This window comes from Anas platyrhynchos, chromosome 1 (assembly GCF_047663525.1).
Source record: "Anas platyrhynchos isolate ZD024472 breed Pekin duck chromosome 1, IASCAAS_PekinDuck_T2T, whole genome shotgun sequence".
Classification (NCBI taxonomy): Eukaryota; Metazoa; Chordata; class Aves; order Anseriformes; family Anatidae; genus Anas; species Anas platyrhynchos.
In genome coordinates, this window is record NC_092587.1 from 37,969,023 (window position 1) to 37,986,896 (window position 17,874).

General features: G+C 35.5%; 1 protein-coding gene across 7 annotated transcripts in view; it reads left to right on the forward strand.

Annotated features, from left to right (window-relative positions):
* The window catches only part of CNOT2 (CCR4-NOT transcription complex subunit 2), an 85,263-nt gene extending 67,699 nt beyond the window's left edge, over nucleotides 1–17,564 (forward strand). For 5 of the 7 annotated variants that reach the window (XM_072034891.1, XM_027455658.3, XM_027455638.3 and 2 more), the window contains 8 exons: nucleotides 2,312–2,436; nucleotides 4,018–4,138; nucleotides 4,250–4,406; nucleotides 7,365–7,426; nucleotides 7,523–7,572; nucleotides 8,413–8,513; nucleotides 9,065–9,209; nucleotides 16,401–17,564. In XM_072034891.1, coding sequence (XP_071890992.1) covers nucleotides 2,312–2,436; nucleotides 4,018–4,138; nucleotides 4,250–4,406; nucleotides 7,365–7,426; nucleotides 7,523–7,572; nucleotides 8,413–8,513; nucleotides 9,065–9,209; nucleotides 16,401–16,487 — 848 coding nt within the window. In that variant the 3' untranslated portion in view covers nucleotides 16,488–17,564. The other 2 variants (XM_072034873.1, XM_072034875.1) reach the window with 2 other exon arrangements.
* Nucleotides 17,565–17,874: the final 310 nt, after the last annotated feature.

The window sequence follows — 17,874 nt, forward strand, 5'->3', positions numbered from 1 at the left end:
AGGACTTAACTTGGTTTAGATTCACCACCAATAGAGGCTGCTGGGGTTTTCAGTCTGTTTGGTAACTCTAAAGCTGCTCAACCTCAAGAAATGTCTTGAGCAATAGGTTGTTTTCTAGTTGCATGCATACAAAACCTGTTGAATTCTGATTAGTATGTTTTAGAAATAATATTTAATTATTAGAGATATTTTTGTAGCAGTTATACCATTTACTTTTGTTTATTGATAGTACTTGCTGTAGCACTGTTCACTGTCACTCTTATGATGAGGATCAGATATCAAAAAAAAAAAAAGCCTGTAAGCATCAACTATTATCAGTCAGATTCCAAATCTGTGTCTTATATAACTCTTGCTGAACAGCTTAAAAAATAATAAAAGGAAAAACTTAAGGGTGGATACAAATCTTGCTATTTGGGTCTGGAAAAAATTTAGGTAAGTTTAGCATGAAGGACAAAACTTTTTTTTTGTTACTGCTTTAGTAGACTTTGACATGCATGTTGCATCAGCTGCTCTGAAAAGTTGCATTTATAACTTATTTTCGTGACACTTGTCAAATTTCCAACTAAAAATACCTAAGTCTTTTCCATCTAAAAAAAGCTAGTGTTTTTAGGAGATAGCTCCAATTTTAATTGGAGAGAAATAATAGATACTGCGTTATCAGGAGAAAGTAGCCTCATGGATTGGGTGTAACCAAGGCCCTCTGCTTAAGATAGCTGTGAGAAACAGCTAAACAAGTTAAACTGAAGTGCTCCTGAACACAGGCAAAAGTCATTCCCCAGATAAAGGCTCTGGAAAGTCATACTGAGAGTGGAGAGCTTGTAGCTTACACACGATTTTCTCTTTCCTCAAGAGAAGCCTCTACTTGGAAAAGTGATGGGAAGTAGGAGAGAGGTCCACGCAGGTGTACTTGGAGTGTGGGTCTCGGGTTTAACATTTAGCAGCATTGCTGCATTAAAAAAAATTAAATAAATAACCACTTGCTCCTCTGCTTACAGCATTTCCCCATTTTGGTGCTACTGTACCTGTTTGCGTGACTGTGTGGTGAGCCAGGCAGTAAATGTCTGTCTGAAAAGTTACCTTCAGCATCTGCTAAGTGCAGGGGATAAGCGTCATGGTAGAAAAAAATAAGAAACAGGGATATGAGATGCCCTGGACGCTGTCTCCACCAACAAAAAGCGGAGAGTGCTTTTGGTTGTGGTGAAGAAAAAGGTTTGAAACTCTGAGCAGAGGCATGTTTTCGTCATGCTTGTCAAGAAAATAAGCCTTCAAACGCTTTTTACATAGAAGGAGAAAATGCAATAGAGTTAATTCATTATTCTACTCACCCACTGGAAAAAATCGTAGTAACTCTGGATAAAAAGGGGTTACAGCAGAAACAACATTAACTCTGTTTTTTCTTAAAGGAGCTTTGACCTTTAACTTAAGAACACTAGACAAAGTCACACATATTGTCAGCTGCTGAACCATTTTAGATCTTACTCATCTATTAAGAGATACTGAAAAATAGGCCCTGGACTTCCCTCTGCCATCACTTACTCGTCGTGTAGTTTGCAAACAAGTCACTGTATCACTTATCTCAGCAACGAGTATTTGCCCTTGGGTGCCTGGTGTGGGTTTTTTGTTTGGTTGGTTGGTTTGGTTTTGAACTGGCATAGAAAAAATGTTGCTTTTCAGTAGTCGGAATCCATGTTCCAATGTGACTGGCCTACTTTTTTTAAATTAGGGTCAGAGCACTGAGAGTTGCAGGCTAAATGCTTTCAGTTTTCATACTGAAAGTAGGAGTCGGTCTTATGTCACAGGCAAGTATTTCATTGGTGATATGTTCTGTTGCAAGTCAGCTGGGCATCGTCTTAAGAATACCTGCTTCTAAAGAGATTATGCTAGGAAATTCTACATACAATTAGGGGATGGAGGAAAAATGTGCAATCACGAAAGCTGTACATCCTTCCTCCATCAGTGGATTTCCTTAAACACCACTGTAATAATGCCTGTAAAGATTGTTTAATTATTTAGAGATGCAAAATAGGTGCTTTTTGTGGTAAAAGTTTTGGGCTTCGTTCTTAAAGCGGTGAGTTTGTCTATGAACTTAACCCAGAGTGTTTCTCAGCTCACACTTAAACAGAGGCTTTAGTCTAATCTGTGTGGATGTTGTAAACAAATATGCTTTGTTTTGTTTTACCCGTTTTCTTTGAAAGTCGTTGCTGCTGTACAACGTGCACATAATGAAAATGCGCAGTAAGCAAGATCAACAGCAGAAAATTCTTTTCTTAGCAGTCATTTAACATTATTCCTGCTTTCATTTTGGTGATAGTTGGAATGGTAACAAAACCAGCAAGTGAGCAGTCCCAGGACTTTTCAATACACAATGAAGATTTTCCAGCATTACCAGGCTCCAGCTACAAAGACCCAACATCAAGTAATGATGACAATAAATCTGTAAGTAAACCATGAAGCTGCTCTTATTTCAAGTGTTTGTACTTTTCGTGATGGCTATGTTACAAAAGGCGCAGTGGAATCTTAGTGGAAATCACAGTGGAAATTTATAAGAGTTTCAAATTTGCTCCTCTAAATTAATGAGAAATCTTAAACAAGCAGGTTTTCATCTGTGGCCATATATATGGTATTTCTCAGGAAGCTCTTTTGTTCCAACAGTCACTGTAACCTTGCTTTCTTAGTTTCATAAGAGTTCTTTGTATCCTTTTGTATTTGGAGGCTTGACAGGGAGGAACATGCAAGAAACTTGTTTTCAATAACTGACATAAACTTCTTTTAAACTGAGCAGTTTATAACTTCCTTTTCTACCAATTCCAGCTCATTTTTCACCGTTGAGGCCTCTCATCAGTAGTAGTAATTTACACATTATAACATCTTTTTTCAAAGCTGTCAAATCCTTTAAATATTAGGTGTTACAATATCTAGTCAAGGTAAAAATCTTGATGGGAAAATGAAAGCACAGCAAGCAAGCTCTTTTAATAGAGACCACTGTATTCATGGGTATGTTGTAGACTAGTTGGATACATTATATCTTAAATATTGCTGCAATTACTGTGTTTTTTTTTCACTATGTACTCTGAAAAATGTGTAATAGTTTCTTTTTATTACAAATGAAAGGTAAATACACTAAAATTTGGGTGGCAGAGAACAGTGTTCTACAGAATTTAACAAAATGTTCTAGTTTATAATTGTTTTATCATTTTTAATTGCAAAAATATGTTAATCAGGGTGCCAAAAGTACCGATAAGTAGATATTATATGCAACTATGAACTCCTGTGAAAACTGAAAAATGTGACTTCAGAAAAGGTGAGGGCCAGTTGGGAAGCCTGGCCCCCAAACTTTGTCACCAGTTTTATGGTATGAAAAAAGTTCTGATATGCTTAGAGTTGAATACAGTAAGGAAAGAGGGAGTAGATGTGATTATACGGTGTTACTGCAGAGTTGTTCTAAAGCACATGAAAGAATAAGAAATCAGGGTTATGGAAAATGCCTTTTGTCAGTATATGAGCTCCTGGAGAGCAGGGAGAGTTTTCTTGCCAGACAGTGTTTACATCTCTTTCTTGATAGTTGCAAAGGTGCCAACTGTATGTTGTTTGCACCTGAAATTGGCTTGAGTTACTGCCTATTGCTACATCGTGGAGTGTAATGGACTGCAGGAGCAAGACTGTCGGAAAAAATACATGATGTGATGAGTCCAAAATACTTGCTAACCACAGGCACTTGGGATATCCATTGTGTATTCAAACACAGGTGTAAAATATTTTCTTATCCTTTTATATTGCAAGCTATAGGCTCATTAATAGCCCTTTTTGAATGGGAGGTATATTTTAGGAAGTGTTGAATATTTCATAAGGTTTGTCAGCAGAGCACAGGAGTTTGAACTTTGTTCCATTTTAGTGCCTAATATGTTAGAGTGACCTGATGTACTACTGTTCAGAGCTCCTGACCAAAAGATACAGTTAACCAGTCTTTCCATTCTGGATTGTTTCCATCATACCAACTCTACCAATTATTTTTAATAGAATTTGAATACATCAGGCAAAACATCATCCAGCACAGATGGGCCCAAGTTTCCTGGAGATAAAAGTTCAACTACGCAAAACAACAACCAGCAGAAAAAAGGGATCCAGGTGTTACCTGACGGTACGTATTGTTCCACTTAGTCCTCTTCAGAGGTTTTGGCAATCCTTTAGAACATCATGTTGATCTCTCCACTTCTTAAAAGGAGAAAATTAATTTGTTCTTCTTGCCCAGGTCGGGTTACCAACATTCCTCAAGGGATGGTGACGGACCAGTTTGGAATGATTGGCTTGTTAACATTCATCAGGGCAGCAGAGACAGATCCAGGAATGGTACATCTTGCATTAGGAAGTGATTTAACAACACTAGGTCTCAATCTCAACTCTCCTGAGTAAGTTTCTGGTTTTTAGTACTGTCTTCAGTTTTGTTTTTATTATGCTGTCATTCATAATAATAGGCTCACTTAGCTCACAAACCCACAAGATACTTTGCCAAATGAAATTTGAAAATGTAATGACAGTAAAATAAAACTTTTATAAACAAGAGAATTGTGCTTCAAGGCATACTGAGATCTTGTTTTGCAAGCTTTCAATAAACCTAGTGGCTTTGTTTATTCTCCTAACTCCTTCAGGACTTTCTTCAAGGAATTGACAACAGTGTATTGTTAATAAATTTCATGTATACATTATTTTTCAAATAATACTATTCCTTGAGGATATCTGCATTTAGATGTCATTAATTTGGAGGTAAATATTAGTACATTTACAGTGTTTACTCTGCACCAAAGATGAAAATGTAGTGTTATCGTTAACTTCCAGTCATTCAGTTCACCTAAGTTTAGTCATCCAGGCTTCCTTTAGAGGCAGTGGAGAGAAAAGCAATTGGTGACTGCACATTGGTAAGAGAAGTTCTTAAGATAGTAAGGTGAATCACCAGCCTAGAGTGCTTCTTTTTCTCTACCTGTTACAGATGGAACTTAGATGATCAGTTTCAGGAAAAATGCCTGTCTTGGGGACTGCAGTTGTGTGAGATAAATTGAATTTCTGGTACCCTTTCAGCTAAGACTGTGCTGTCATGACTCTTTAGAGTCTTGAAGAATTTTTTACCTTGCTCTTTGAGGGAGTCTCTGAGGGAGACTATAGGCTGCTGACTTATTTTAATCTATGAAGATACAAGTGGTAGGAAACACACCTAGTGTTTACCATATCCTTTGCTAAAATCTTTCCATATCCTGATTTACTGTGTTAAATTATGTAAATGGATTTTTTCATTTTTTTGGCAAATAAAAAGCAGAACTCAGTCACTTACCTTACTTCCATGGTAGTGCAGCTACAAGCTTTCACTGAGATCATATTTGTGCAATTGCACAAATTGTGGGAGAAAACAAACAAACAAACAAAACAAGATACTTAGTTGCCTTGGATAAAGAGTTGTGATATTTTATTTCAGCAGAGATTGTCATTGTATTAGGCTTTTTGGCAGTGTAGTATGTGCGTCTTAGGGTTTCTGTATAATATATATATAAACAAAGGCCTACCAGCGTACATACACAGTTTGTGTTTCATAAATTTATGCACAGCTGCACCCTGGATGTGTGAGTTTAGGGAAGACATGAATGGGGATATCAAGGTGAGAGGGAAGTCACAGGAAAAATGGCTCCTGATCTTTGCTATCTTGAAATTATTGGCGTTGAATTGCATATTTCTTTCTAGAGGTATAACTTTTAAAAATGATAATTTCTAGAAAATGTTCTTACGTTAGACATCCTTTGCTTGGTTAACAAATTGTCATTTGAAAAACTAAAAGCTTTACATGTGTTTTGGATTTTTTTCTTCCTTATGAAATACCTCTGATGTTAAAGGCACCTATACCACTTAAACACTTATAAATGTGCTTTTAGAAATACAATTCTAGAATTCTGTATATATTTTTATTTGAATTAACCCCTGTAACTCCTAGTTCTATAAATGTTTTCTGTACAGGTAGGTTAACACTCATTTCAATTGTTGAAAGAATGGTTATGTATTGCCTGTGCAGTCCTAATTTCTTTGTGAAGAGAAATGCTTTTCATTCCTTACGACAAATTAATATTCTGCATGAGCAAAACTGAAAATACAAATGGCAGTACTTCATTTAATTCTTTAGAGATCATGTAGTAGTTCACTCATTTTCAGAAGCACTCTGAAATGTTAATCAAATAGGCTGTATGCTGTCCAATACCTCCTTGAAAAATGTTAAATTAGTATAGTTTTATTTATGTCACATAGGGAATGCTGTGCACAGACCCTGCAGTTTTTATTGTATTAAGTGCAGTTGGAGTCTATAACAATCCTGAATTCTTTACCCTAGGAAATGAGATCTCTAGGGCCTGCATGATGTGATGGAGCTGCAGGAAACTCCTCTTCTTGGGCATTGCCTCTCTAGGCTTCCTGCAGAATATTTTAGTGATTTTCAACATCTGCAAGTTTTGCTCCCTCAAATTCTATAGCATAAGCTTTTGCTAACATGAAGATTATTTAACCTAGAACAAGACTGACACAGTTTTATCAGTGTAGTTTTTGGCCCGTGTAGCTCAGCTGGGAGTTAGTTGTGCTCAGGTAGTTTTGTAGGCTTCAGCTATTTTGTAGCAACTATTAAGCCTTTGACAAGAAGGAAGCAAAGATTTAATAGAGCGTACCATACACAAGTTTCATTTCCACAACATGCAATAATAGCCTGCTGTTGTGGATAAGTGAAAGTACATTGCAGCTGCACGCCAAAAGTGTATTTTACTTGGTCCTTTTTTTCAGTCCTTTACCTGTTAATTGGAAAACTCTGTTCCTTGGTACATCAGTCATTGTAGTAGAGTTAGAAGATTCATAATATTCTCTTTATTGAACTAATGACTTTAATGACATGTTAGTAAAATCTATTTGAAAGCAAAATATTACGTCCTCATAAATTTATTTTAATATTGTGCATGGGGTTCAGTACATTTTTGTGGTCGGAGAAATAAATGAACTGTTCCTGATCAAGTTAAAACACCAGGTAAAAATGGATCCCTAAAAAGGGTTGGGATCCCTGGCACTGAAGTTGGAATGATAAGTAAGGAATGATAAATTAGGAAGGAAATCTTGGCCCTGTAGATTCCTAAGGAAGTTTAAATGCAACCTTTATTAAAAAATACCATATTAACCATATTAAAACATATTTTAAAAAAATGAATAAACATTGCCATTTTAGGAAAATGGGCTGGAAATTTTACCCCTCTCCTTACTTCTCACCCCAGGTGTAGTGATGTTGGTTGTGTGGTATGTTTATTGCATTAAAAAAAAAAAAGTAGTAAATTCATATTTTTCTTTTTCTTCAGAAATCTTTATCCCAAATTTGCATCACCCTGGGCATCATCACCTTGTCGACCTCAAGACATAGGTAAGAGAGAAATGACTATTCAGTTCAATATTAATATTTGCAAATTATATTCATTTACATGTCTTAATAGTTGCATCAATTCCGATTCTCTTTTAGACTTCCATGTTCCATCTGAATACTTAACTAACATTCACATTAGGGATAAGGTGAGTACGTGTGTGTGTGTGCGTGCATATTTTTTGTTTGTTTATTACCAGTAATTTTCTGAATTTTCTTTCAGATAGGTAATGTTCTTCAAAATCAGTGCATTTTATGGATGTTCTCAATCTTTTTAAGATCAGTGATGCATTAACCAGTTAATTATATGTATCATGTACCCATTCCACCGTAGAAAAAGAAAGGGAAAATAAAACTGAGAATGGGCATGCTTAGTTAACAAATGCATTATGTTTTTACAACTCTTCCCTTCATGCAAAAAACAAGTTTGTTATAATCCATATACCGTAATAATATTCAAATGCCATATTAAAATGAGACATTTCTTCTTGAGATAAGATCAGAATTGTGAATCAAGATATTCTTACGTTTATCTGTTGCTTCCCATGTATATTTGAATAGGAATTTTTGTTAGGTATGTTTTCTTTCAAGTACTGTAGTTCCTTAAGAGGGATTATTGTGAAATATTGTAAGAAATGGTAGTGGTGTTACTTAATACAGTGTAAAGTGAGCAAATACATTCAAATGGTTTAAAAAATAAGAATAAAAAAGTAGGTGATGGATGCGGGTACAGAGCTAAAATTCTATTTTGCTGATTCATTCTTTCTATTTATTTTCCTACTGTATCCTGTTAGTTGGAAAGGTTAACAAAGTTAAGAAGAAATGATTGTTCTAATAACTGCTACTCTTGCTGTGTTAGATTGTTTGCAACACATTTAGGATGGAAGCACATTCTGGATGTATCCTTGTGTTATTTAAGTGGGATAGTAATGTCTTTAAACTTTTATCTATTGTGATTTTTCATCCTCGTTTTCTTCAATCTTTTGCAGCTGGCTGCAATAAAACTTGGCCGATATGGAGAAGATCTCCTGTTTTATCTCTATTACATGAATGGAGGAGATGTATTACAGCTATTAGCAGCAGTAGAGCTGTACGTTCAAACTATTTTGTCAGTCTTATTTGATTTAATCTATTGCAGTAATGAAGTAGTACGTGTAATAAAACAGAAGACATGGAAAACAGAAGCTTAGACAATCTAAAACTGGAATTCTTTTTTAAAATACCTCCTCCAACATTGGTTCCATTTTGTACCTTTTTTTTTTTTTTACTTGTATAGTGGAAATCAAATGTCTAGCTCATACATTTGGTATTCTTATAAAACAACATGAAAAAGTGGTATGCAGATGCCGGTAGTTGTTAAACATTGAAATTAGCCATCTTTAGCAAAATGAAAACCAATAAGTTAGCATAAAAAGAGTTTGTTGCTTGAACTTCTTGAAGTTTCATGTGTGATTAGGATGATATGTAATAATTGTATGGAAGGAGGTGTGAGATAGCAGGTATAGTGATATCTTAAAAATATTGTTTTGATTTTAAATGCATTGTATAATTTTGATTTAAACTTTACAAAAAAAAATAGTTTATAAGGTCGAATTGAACTAATACTAAATAATATTTTTTCCTTCCTATTGAAAATAAAAGATTTAACCGAGATTGGAGATACCACAAAGAAGAACGAGTATGGATCACCAGGGCACCCGGCATGGAGCCAACAATGAAAACCAATACATACGAGAGGGGAACATATTACTTCTTTGACTGTCTTAACTGGAGGAAAGTAGCTAAGGTACCTCTTTTCCCTTGTGAGGATATTTTAAGTCTCTCAACCATGTATTTTTAGAAGGACAGAAACCCAAGCTCCTCCCAAAAGTCTGTGGTTGTTTTTTTTAACCTCCTATCATCCTCCTATTGTTTAAGTTCATCATCTTAATTTCAGATGTGTGCAAGAACAAAGATTGCCTAAAACAAATGGCTTGATTGTAGAGAAGGAGGAGCTTCTCTCCATGTCCTGATTTCTTTGGGAAGTACAAGGAGCTAGAACTTGTCATTTTCATTGTAAAATATGTTGAGATTGAAAGCTTTTTTTTTTTTTTCCACGTACAAAATTGTAGAATATAAAGGATTACTTGGCATTTTAGAAATTATGCATGCAAATAAATACTTTATTATTTTTCTTTAGAAAATTGGATAGGAAGCTACCATATCACGCTTTGGAAGTAAAAAAAAAAAAAAATAGGTGCTTGGTATGGGAGGAGGCTTTTTTGTATATTTGTTTTTCGGATATCGTCTATCCTTGAGCATAACATAGGACTTTGGTGCTCTGTTGTTTGAACATCCGAGTATTTTGAAATAGATCACTTCTTTTAGGGAGGAGGTGTATTTTTCATGATTGTTTTCTGTATTCTAGGCCAAGAGGCATTAAAAAACACTAAAGAACAACGGTCTTCTCCCTTTTCCACTTGAGATAATTTGTTTCTTTCTGATCATAAATGTTGTCCATAATGTTCACCCTTTACTTGCATTGTATGGAATTGTGCTTGATTTTCTCCACCTTCCCCCAAAGATAATTCTTTTTCAGTATTTTAATATCTTCAAACTTTTAAAGCAATCTTGTACAGTGTCTTTTCCTTGCTGGATCACGATTTCTGTGATTTCTTTACTCCACAAAAGCAAATATTTTTCTAATGATACGTGCAAAACATTTTTTGAGTGATCAGGAGTATTGTCATTCGCTAACCAGTCTAAATTAATCTTGAAGCCTTGAAATCAACAGATGGGATTCCTACATATTGGAACTATGCATTGTGGTTCTGCATGTTCAGGTCTTTTTTTTAAAAATTGAAATCTTTTCACCTGGAGCCTATCTTCTGCATTGCTCTCTGATAAAGCATTTCATTCCTGTGATCAAGTTGCATCTACGTGCTTTGAGATGATGAAATATTCCATTGAATTGTTTGTGTGCTGGTTGATGTGTTTTCAAACATCAACTTTAAATGGAATGGGTTAGACTTGAGTATTCCTGTTCCATTAAGTGCATTAAATTTCTTCCTACCCAGTATGTTGAAGTTTGCCATCATCTAGAGATTAACTAGGTAGGATCTCTTTTCACCCAATAAATTCTCTTAGTCTGTACAACCCCTTGAGAAATTTACATTTTAATTGTCTCAAATGATGTGGGGAGCTCTTCGATCCATTTGCATGTGTGATTTGTTGTCTCTGCTACTTTTCCAGTGGTCATAACAAAGCTGAGATTTCCAAATGGAAGGTTTAATAGCCAGCCTTGCCTATGTAACTTTTTGGGGATATGTGCAAGGTGATTCCAAGACCTTTAAGCAGATATCACTCACCTCAAAGGAGAACACAAACAAAAGCAAAATTTTATTTTTTGTGAACTATTTATTTGTTGTTTGGTATACCCTAAGTAAAACTTAGGTTTCCCAAGGCACTGTGTAAAACTATTTTATTATTACTTTAGATCTTCAGAGAGGAAGTAGTTGCTTTTTGAAAGAACAGATTTCTTCTTTGGAGTCAACTTAATACGTTCTGTTTATTAATGAACAATAAGAGCCTCATGTAGGTACCTACACAGAGGATCAGATTGGTTTTTACCATATTTGGAAACAAAAAATTCCTTTTATTAGATGGAAGTAGTGCCCATTGTATAAGGATAGTAACCCCTTAGCGTTGCTTCTTTCTCTACCTGTAGCAAACGTACCAAGCTGCTACTTGATGCTTAAGCACTGCTTTGAAGATGGTATTTTCTGTATTTGGATTTGTAAGGCCTGTCCTAAAATTCAGCGTCCAGAGCTTGAGTTGTTCTTTGGCCCTCTACATCCCTTCCTCTGTTAAAAAGCCAAGCTTGCTTTATATAGCAGGCATTCATGGAGGTAGTGGTGACACAGATACACAGAACGCTGTTGTTCTCTAAATGATTTTGCCCGAGATCTATACAGATTCTCTTCTCTTTATTTTCCATGCTGAAAATAGTTTTCCTAACATTAAAAAGCAACTGACAGCTAGTAAGGGGAGGGATATAATTTTCTAGTCTTTCACCTGCTGCAGTAAGTTAACAGGAAACGTGATTTCTTTCCAATATCCATATCAATTCCAGTATCTTTTCTTCTATGCTTGCGCATTTCTTAATACAACAATTGGAAATTGAATGTTATTTTGTATTTTCGATTTTAGTTTGGTGCTAAGTGCACCAGACGAGTTGGGTATTGATCGTAGGAAGCTAGAAGAGGATTTGAGGAAAAATTGGTATGTTGTTACGTGGAAAAAGAATCACTTATTGGAAGTAATTTTGTGAGACTTCCATCTATGATAAGGACATAAGAACTTCTATAAATGTACGTCAAGTGTGTTCTTGGCTTTCTATGGTAATGATGATACCTCTGATAATAATTTCTCAAATTGACATTTCCTAAGAGGAATAATACAAGAAGAGCGGCAATATTTGATGACCTTTAAAGCGAGGGGAAATATGGCCAAGTAATTTTTCCTAACAAACACAGGAGTTATTAATGTTTCAGGAAATTAAAAATATGAGAAGATGGGGAAAAAAGAGAATTCTGATAAATTGCAGTTTTTTACTGTAACAGCTATATTATTAGTGAGTACTGGGAATATCCGTTCCTTAGAAGGCCGTAACAGTGACTGCTCTTTTAGTGGTTTAATTAGTGCTCTTTTGAAGCAGTCAGTCAAGAATTATTTCTGGTAAATTACTCTCTCTTATTTATATGTGCAAATTAAATTATTTTTCAAGGTGCTTTATCAATTCATCTGCTCTTTAACGTATGTGCTCAAATATAGGGCAACAGATTTTAATGTCTTATACTTTGCAGAAGCTACATTGTGCAATTATTAGCTTAAATATTTATCTACAAATTAATAACATGTAATTTTTAAAGTTATACTGCATTACAATTGATACAGTGACATGTAACTGTTTACTTTGGATAATATTACTAAATCTTACAGCTAAGTTTGTAAAATGCAAAAAACATAGTTTAGCAGATTGGGAAAACCAATCTAAATACTGTCAAAACAAAGCCCAATAAGGTAGACTGCATAACTTCTTTCAAGAAAACATTTTTTTTATATTAAAGAATAGGCTTTTTCTATTCCGAGTTCTATTCGATTTCCTAAAAGAAGGAAATGCAGCAAAACAGCTGAGTTAGGAGACAGTTCCTAAACTGTTAGGTTTTAATTAATTCCACATTGATACGTGGTTTTAAATGTGAATGACAATTAACTTCAAATTCACCTTAAATACCAAACAAAACCCAGGAAAATGCTGACTACAGATATGTCTCTGTATATGGTTTTTCATCCTAGGGCATGTGGAAAGTACAATATGGTTAAAGACACTTTGATTTTTCACTGAGGATTTGGCTTTGTAGTTTGCTGCTGTTGAGGAGACATGAAAGACACTCAAATGAGAGAGGAAGGGAAGTGGATATGAGACCAAAAATGCCTTCTACAATTGCACATTTACTGAAATCCTGATTTAAATTGTCTGCAGTATGAACTGTCTGGAAGTTCTCCTTTGAAAAGTAAGGAGAATTAATCCTGGTTAAAGGGAAAAAAAAATCTAAAACCTTCTACTTTCGTTTTGTATTTATAACGCGTGGAGTTCTTTATGGGAGAGAAGGTTGAATTTCCAAGTGTTTATTTGCTTGTAAGGGTTGCTGCCTGTATTAAATTACTTTCTATAATTTTAAGATCAATATTAATTTACATATTTTTATAATTGCTAGAAAGTAAAATTTGTTCTTCTAATCGAAATGTGCCATAGCATTTTAATTCAGTCCCTAATTTAACCTTGGGTCTTTGCATCCACCCTTAATCCAGTAGAAATGCTGCTTTTCTGGTCCCATTTGAAATGTCAACAATCTCCTTTGATGGATTTACACCGTCCAGAATATTTTGTCTGGACACTCGGACACTTCCTATTCAGCAAACTTTGTTTTGATTTACTCTATTAATGCTATGGGTCACCTTAACCAATTCTCTTTTATCTTTAGTATTCTATTATTGTTTGTATATGTGCAGGCTGATGTAACTTTGCCATCAAAATAAGTTTTCAGAGTGACACGAGGACTAATTGATTTCATTGCACAGAACAATTTCTTACTTAGTGTTGCACATGTGCTTAAAGTTTCCACACGCACTTACTAGTCATTATTCTTGGTTAATAAAAGGTATTTAATTTTTAATAATTACTTCCATATGGAAAATAAAACAATTTAGCAAATGTTTGTCCATGGATAAGTGGCATTTCTACACCTTATTTGTATCTGTTTATATTCAAAAATATCAGTGCTGCTGTTCACATCCTAAACTATAGTGGCCCCTGGTATCAAAAGTAAAGCATAAAATACATGTAATAAGTATTTTTCTATATGTAATAAATAATTACCTTTTAGTTTTCAACAAATTTTGGTGAATGAGTTCTTTTTTTGGTATTCTCAGATATAACTTTAGGTATTCTTAAACACTGCTGGATATTGGGCTTCAGCACTGCTGATGCAGCAATACAAATCAAAAAGGCTCTTTTAAGCCTTTTACTTTAAAAATCAATGGCAGTTTGAAGTATCAACTCATGCTTCTAAAGCAACTTTAGTAGGAAATCCTATTCCTTCTTCTAAATGAAGGGTTTTCTGTTTGTGGCATACAAAGCACTGCTCAAGGTACTGAGCATTTCCTTCAGACACACACCTCACACAGAGCAGCTACTGCCAACAGTGGCATGCAACCCCAGTAAGTTTGGAAATCCCCTTTTTTAGGTAATTGGTACTGTCTTACTAGTTTAAGTAGCTGTTTTCCATGTGTAATTTCAAGGGTGTTTCAGAGCCTGTGAAGGTTCGGGTAACCGATGTAAGCTTTTATCATTAACCCTTTCTTTTGTTTACAATTCTGATAAAGAAGCAATTCCCCAGCAGCTGACAGTAGATTGATAGTAATCCGCAGACCCTTCCATGGTTATGTGCACAATGAAAGCTTTGAAGCCAGGAATGGGAGAGAAGTTTGCGAGGTATTTTTCGATTATAAAATTACATCAGATTTACTGAAGACCCACCCAACATAAACCAGCTTAATACCTGCATAGATTTGTACGCCTTGATCTTGCCTCTGACAAAAGGAGAGAGCAGGCACTTCTTCAGTACCAGCACATGGGTATGGATTTGCACAAGAGGAGAACACACGCCAGCAGATATGTGGTGTTAATCAGGAATGCCAAAAGCAATTGACCTGTATCTGTAACTTTAAAGGCTACACAGGGCGTAGTGCAAAAAATAAGGAAAGAAAAACCCATCTGGAGCAGACAGCAGAGAAGCAAGAACAAGGTAGACATGCAACGCTTCAGTGCAGATGGCTGTAACCTCACATAGGCTTTGCTAGGATTTTCCAGGTTTAGGTACAGTATTCTCTGGGGAATACAGACAGTGATTTCGTAGCATTTTTCCCTGATTTATTTCATTACCATGGTCAATGTACCTTCTGTGCTAGATAGACCTTGTTTTTGCAAGAGATCTGGGAGCTGGAGTTCCTAGATGTTAATTCGGATCTTGCACTGACTTTTTCCTTAGTTTGTCTACCTGCAAAAACTAAAATACTTTAGAACACTCCTTCAAGTGATTAAATAGTGTAGTAATCTGTTCGGTACTCTTAGTTTTTCTACTGGTGCATGAAAAGAGTGGGATAAGTTTTCTCTGTAGATACAGGTGATGATCTGCTGAGGTTCACCAGGCAGTTAGACAGAATAAATGACTGTGTGTGTCCAAGGTATAGCTGCTGTTGAATTAACAGGAAGTAGCCTTAAAGAAAATTGTGCAACTTCCACTTACTCTGCTTCTTGAATGAAGATAAAATGGGGAGGAGACACAGTTAAGCTGCTGAAAGGATCTGAAAATGTAAGATTTCAGTAAGTCCTTGTACGTTTTTGCATGTATGAAGTAACGAGCATCACATGTCAAAGCATACTGATTAGGGTTGTGGGCACAAATTAAGGTCATGGGGGGGAATTTTTTTTTTTTTTCAGTGTAGTCATCAGGGGGCATTTAGACACCAGGGCTGGTTACAGCCTGATTTGTAGTAACTGCTGTAGTCTGATTAAAAACTCCTGCTAGATCACTGAGAGATTTTATAATTACCCAATGCGGACACCCTCAGACAAAAGTCAGGTGATTGTGGCAGTGAGACACTAAAGCTACTTATTTATGCATCAGTAGCTCGTGTGGCATCTAAACACGTAGGAAAAGGTTTCTATTTGATATGGTTGTTTATAAAACACCAGGTGAATGCCTCATGAAAAATGTTGACTAATTGTGATAGAATAGCGAGGAACTCAGCAAGTGCAGGAGGGTTGGCTAAGTCTGAAGCTTAATTTTGAGTATGAAACGTGGTGGAATATTTTGTTTAACTCTGGCTTAAGTAGGTTTCAGTAGTTTGTCCCTAGCACTTTAGGTCATGTTTCCCAACGTTGTATCTAGCTAGTTTAACTTAAGCTTGGGCCTGGTAGCGTTCCACAAAATATCTCAAAACATCAGATTATCCAAAGTAAGACTCTTTCTGTCTTTCAACATTTCAGATGTACACTTTTATTCATAATTTAGCTCATGCAATGATTGTATGTATGTGTTTTATGAGTATACGTGTGTGTGTGTGTGTATATATATATGTAATTGAGATCATACCAGAGGTTTTGAGAATAATGTATTATTTTTTTTTAAAGAGAGAGAAAGAGTCCATACATTGCGGGTGATTGCTCAGAATGAGTTTTTTTTCTAATTAAAATGTAGAATCCCAGATAGAGAAATCATGTGGTTTTTGCCTTAAGGTAGATGAAGACTTGATCTCTTCCGTATTTGTGCTGTTCAAGCATGGCTTGTAGCAAACAGCTTTTTACAGTTAAATGATGTGTTGTTTTATTTGGCTTTGTCTTTTTTTTTCTCTTTTTTCTTTTTAATTGTAGGAGTTCCATCTGGAATATGACAAATTAGAAGAAAGGCCTCATCTGCCATCAACCTTCAACTACAACCCTGCTCAGCAAGCCTTCTAAAGACTTCCCTTTTCTTGGGGTATGGCTGTCTCAGCACAATACTCAACATAACTGCAGAACTGATGTGGCTCAGGCATCCTGGTTTTAATTCCTTGAGGATCTGGCAATTGGCTCATGCGAAGGGTCACCATTTGAGGTCCTGCCTTACTAATTATGTGCTGCCCAACAACTAAATTTGTAATTGTTTTTCTTTAGTTTGAGCAGGGTCTGAATTTTTGTTTTTGTTTTATTTTTTTGCCAGCAGACAAGCTTGGGTCTGTAAAGACAAGCGAGTACACTGACAAAAGTTTACCACTTAGTTTTCCAAAATGTAAAAAGGAGGAAAAAAAAAAAGAAAAAAGACAAAAAAAAAGAAAAAAGACAAAAAATTAGACAACAAAATTTGCATTGTTCATTGTAGCACTATTGGTAATAAAAATGTTTGTGCATTTTTATGTGAAGATCCTTCTCGTATTTCATTTGGAAAGATGAGCAAGGTTTGCTTCCTTCATTTTACTTCCCCTTCTGTTTTTGAAAGGCAGTTTTCGCCAAGCTTAATGCAAGAATATCTGACTGTTTAGAAGAAAGATATTGCCACAATCTCTGGTTAGTTTCCAGAGTTGTGTATTACTGAGCTTCATCTTTCCAGAATGAGCAAAACACTGTCCAGTCTTTGTTACGATTTTGTAATAAATGTGTACATTTTTTTTAAATTTTTGGACATCACATGAATAAAGGTATGTATGTACGAATGTGTATATATTATATATATGACATCTATTTTGGAAAATGTTTGCCCTGCTGTACCTCATTTTTAGGAGGTGTGCATGGATGCAATATATGAAAACGGGACATTCTGGAACTGCTGGTCAGGGGACTACTTTGTCGCCCTGTGCACTAAAGGGCCAGATTTTCAGCAGCCAAGGACATCCATACCCAAGTGAATGTGATGGGACTTAAGTGAACTGAGACAATTCACTCTGGCTGTTTGAACAGCAGCGTTTCATAGGAAGAGAAAAAAAAAAAAAGATCAATCTTGTATTTTCTGACCACATAAAGGCTTCTTCTCTTTGTAATAAAGTAGAAAAGCTCTCCTCACTGCAGTGTTGACTTTGATTTGAGATTGTGAAATTATTTCTTCAACAATGAAAAATGGAAAAAAAATTGAAGTATTAAAACTATCAAGCTGTACAGTGGTTAAGGCACTTGTTGAAGAGTCTTTTTGCTGCTGACAAGTAATTTTATGGGAGAAATTTACGTTTTTTTTTCTGCAGTAGGCTGTAACGTTTGGTCATCTTGGTTTGAAATCCTCAGAAAACAAACAAGCAAAACACATCATTTGTCATTTGTACAATGGGGGGGGTGGTGACATTTCATATTATTAAAAAGATGCTTCAAGAACTCATCA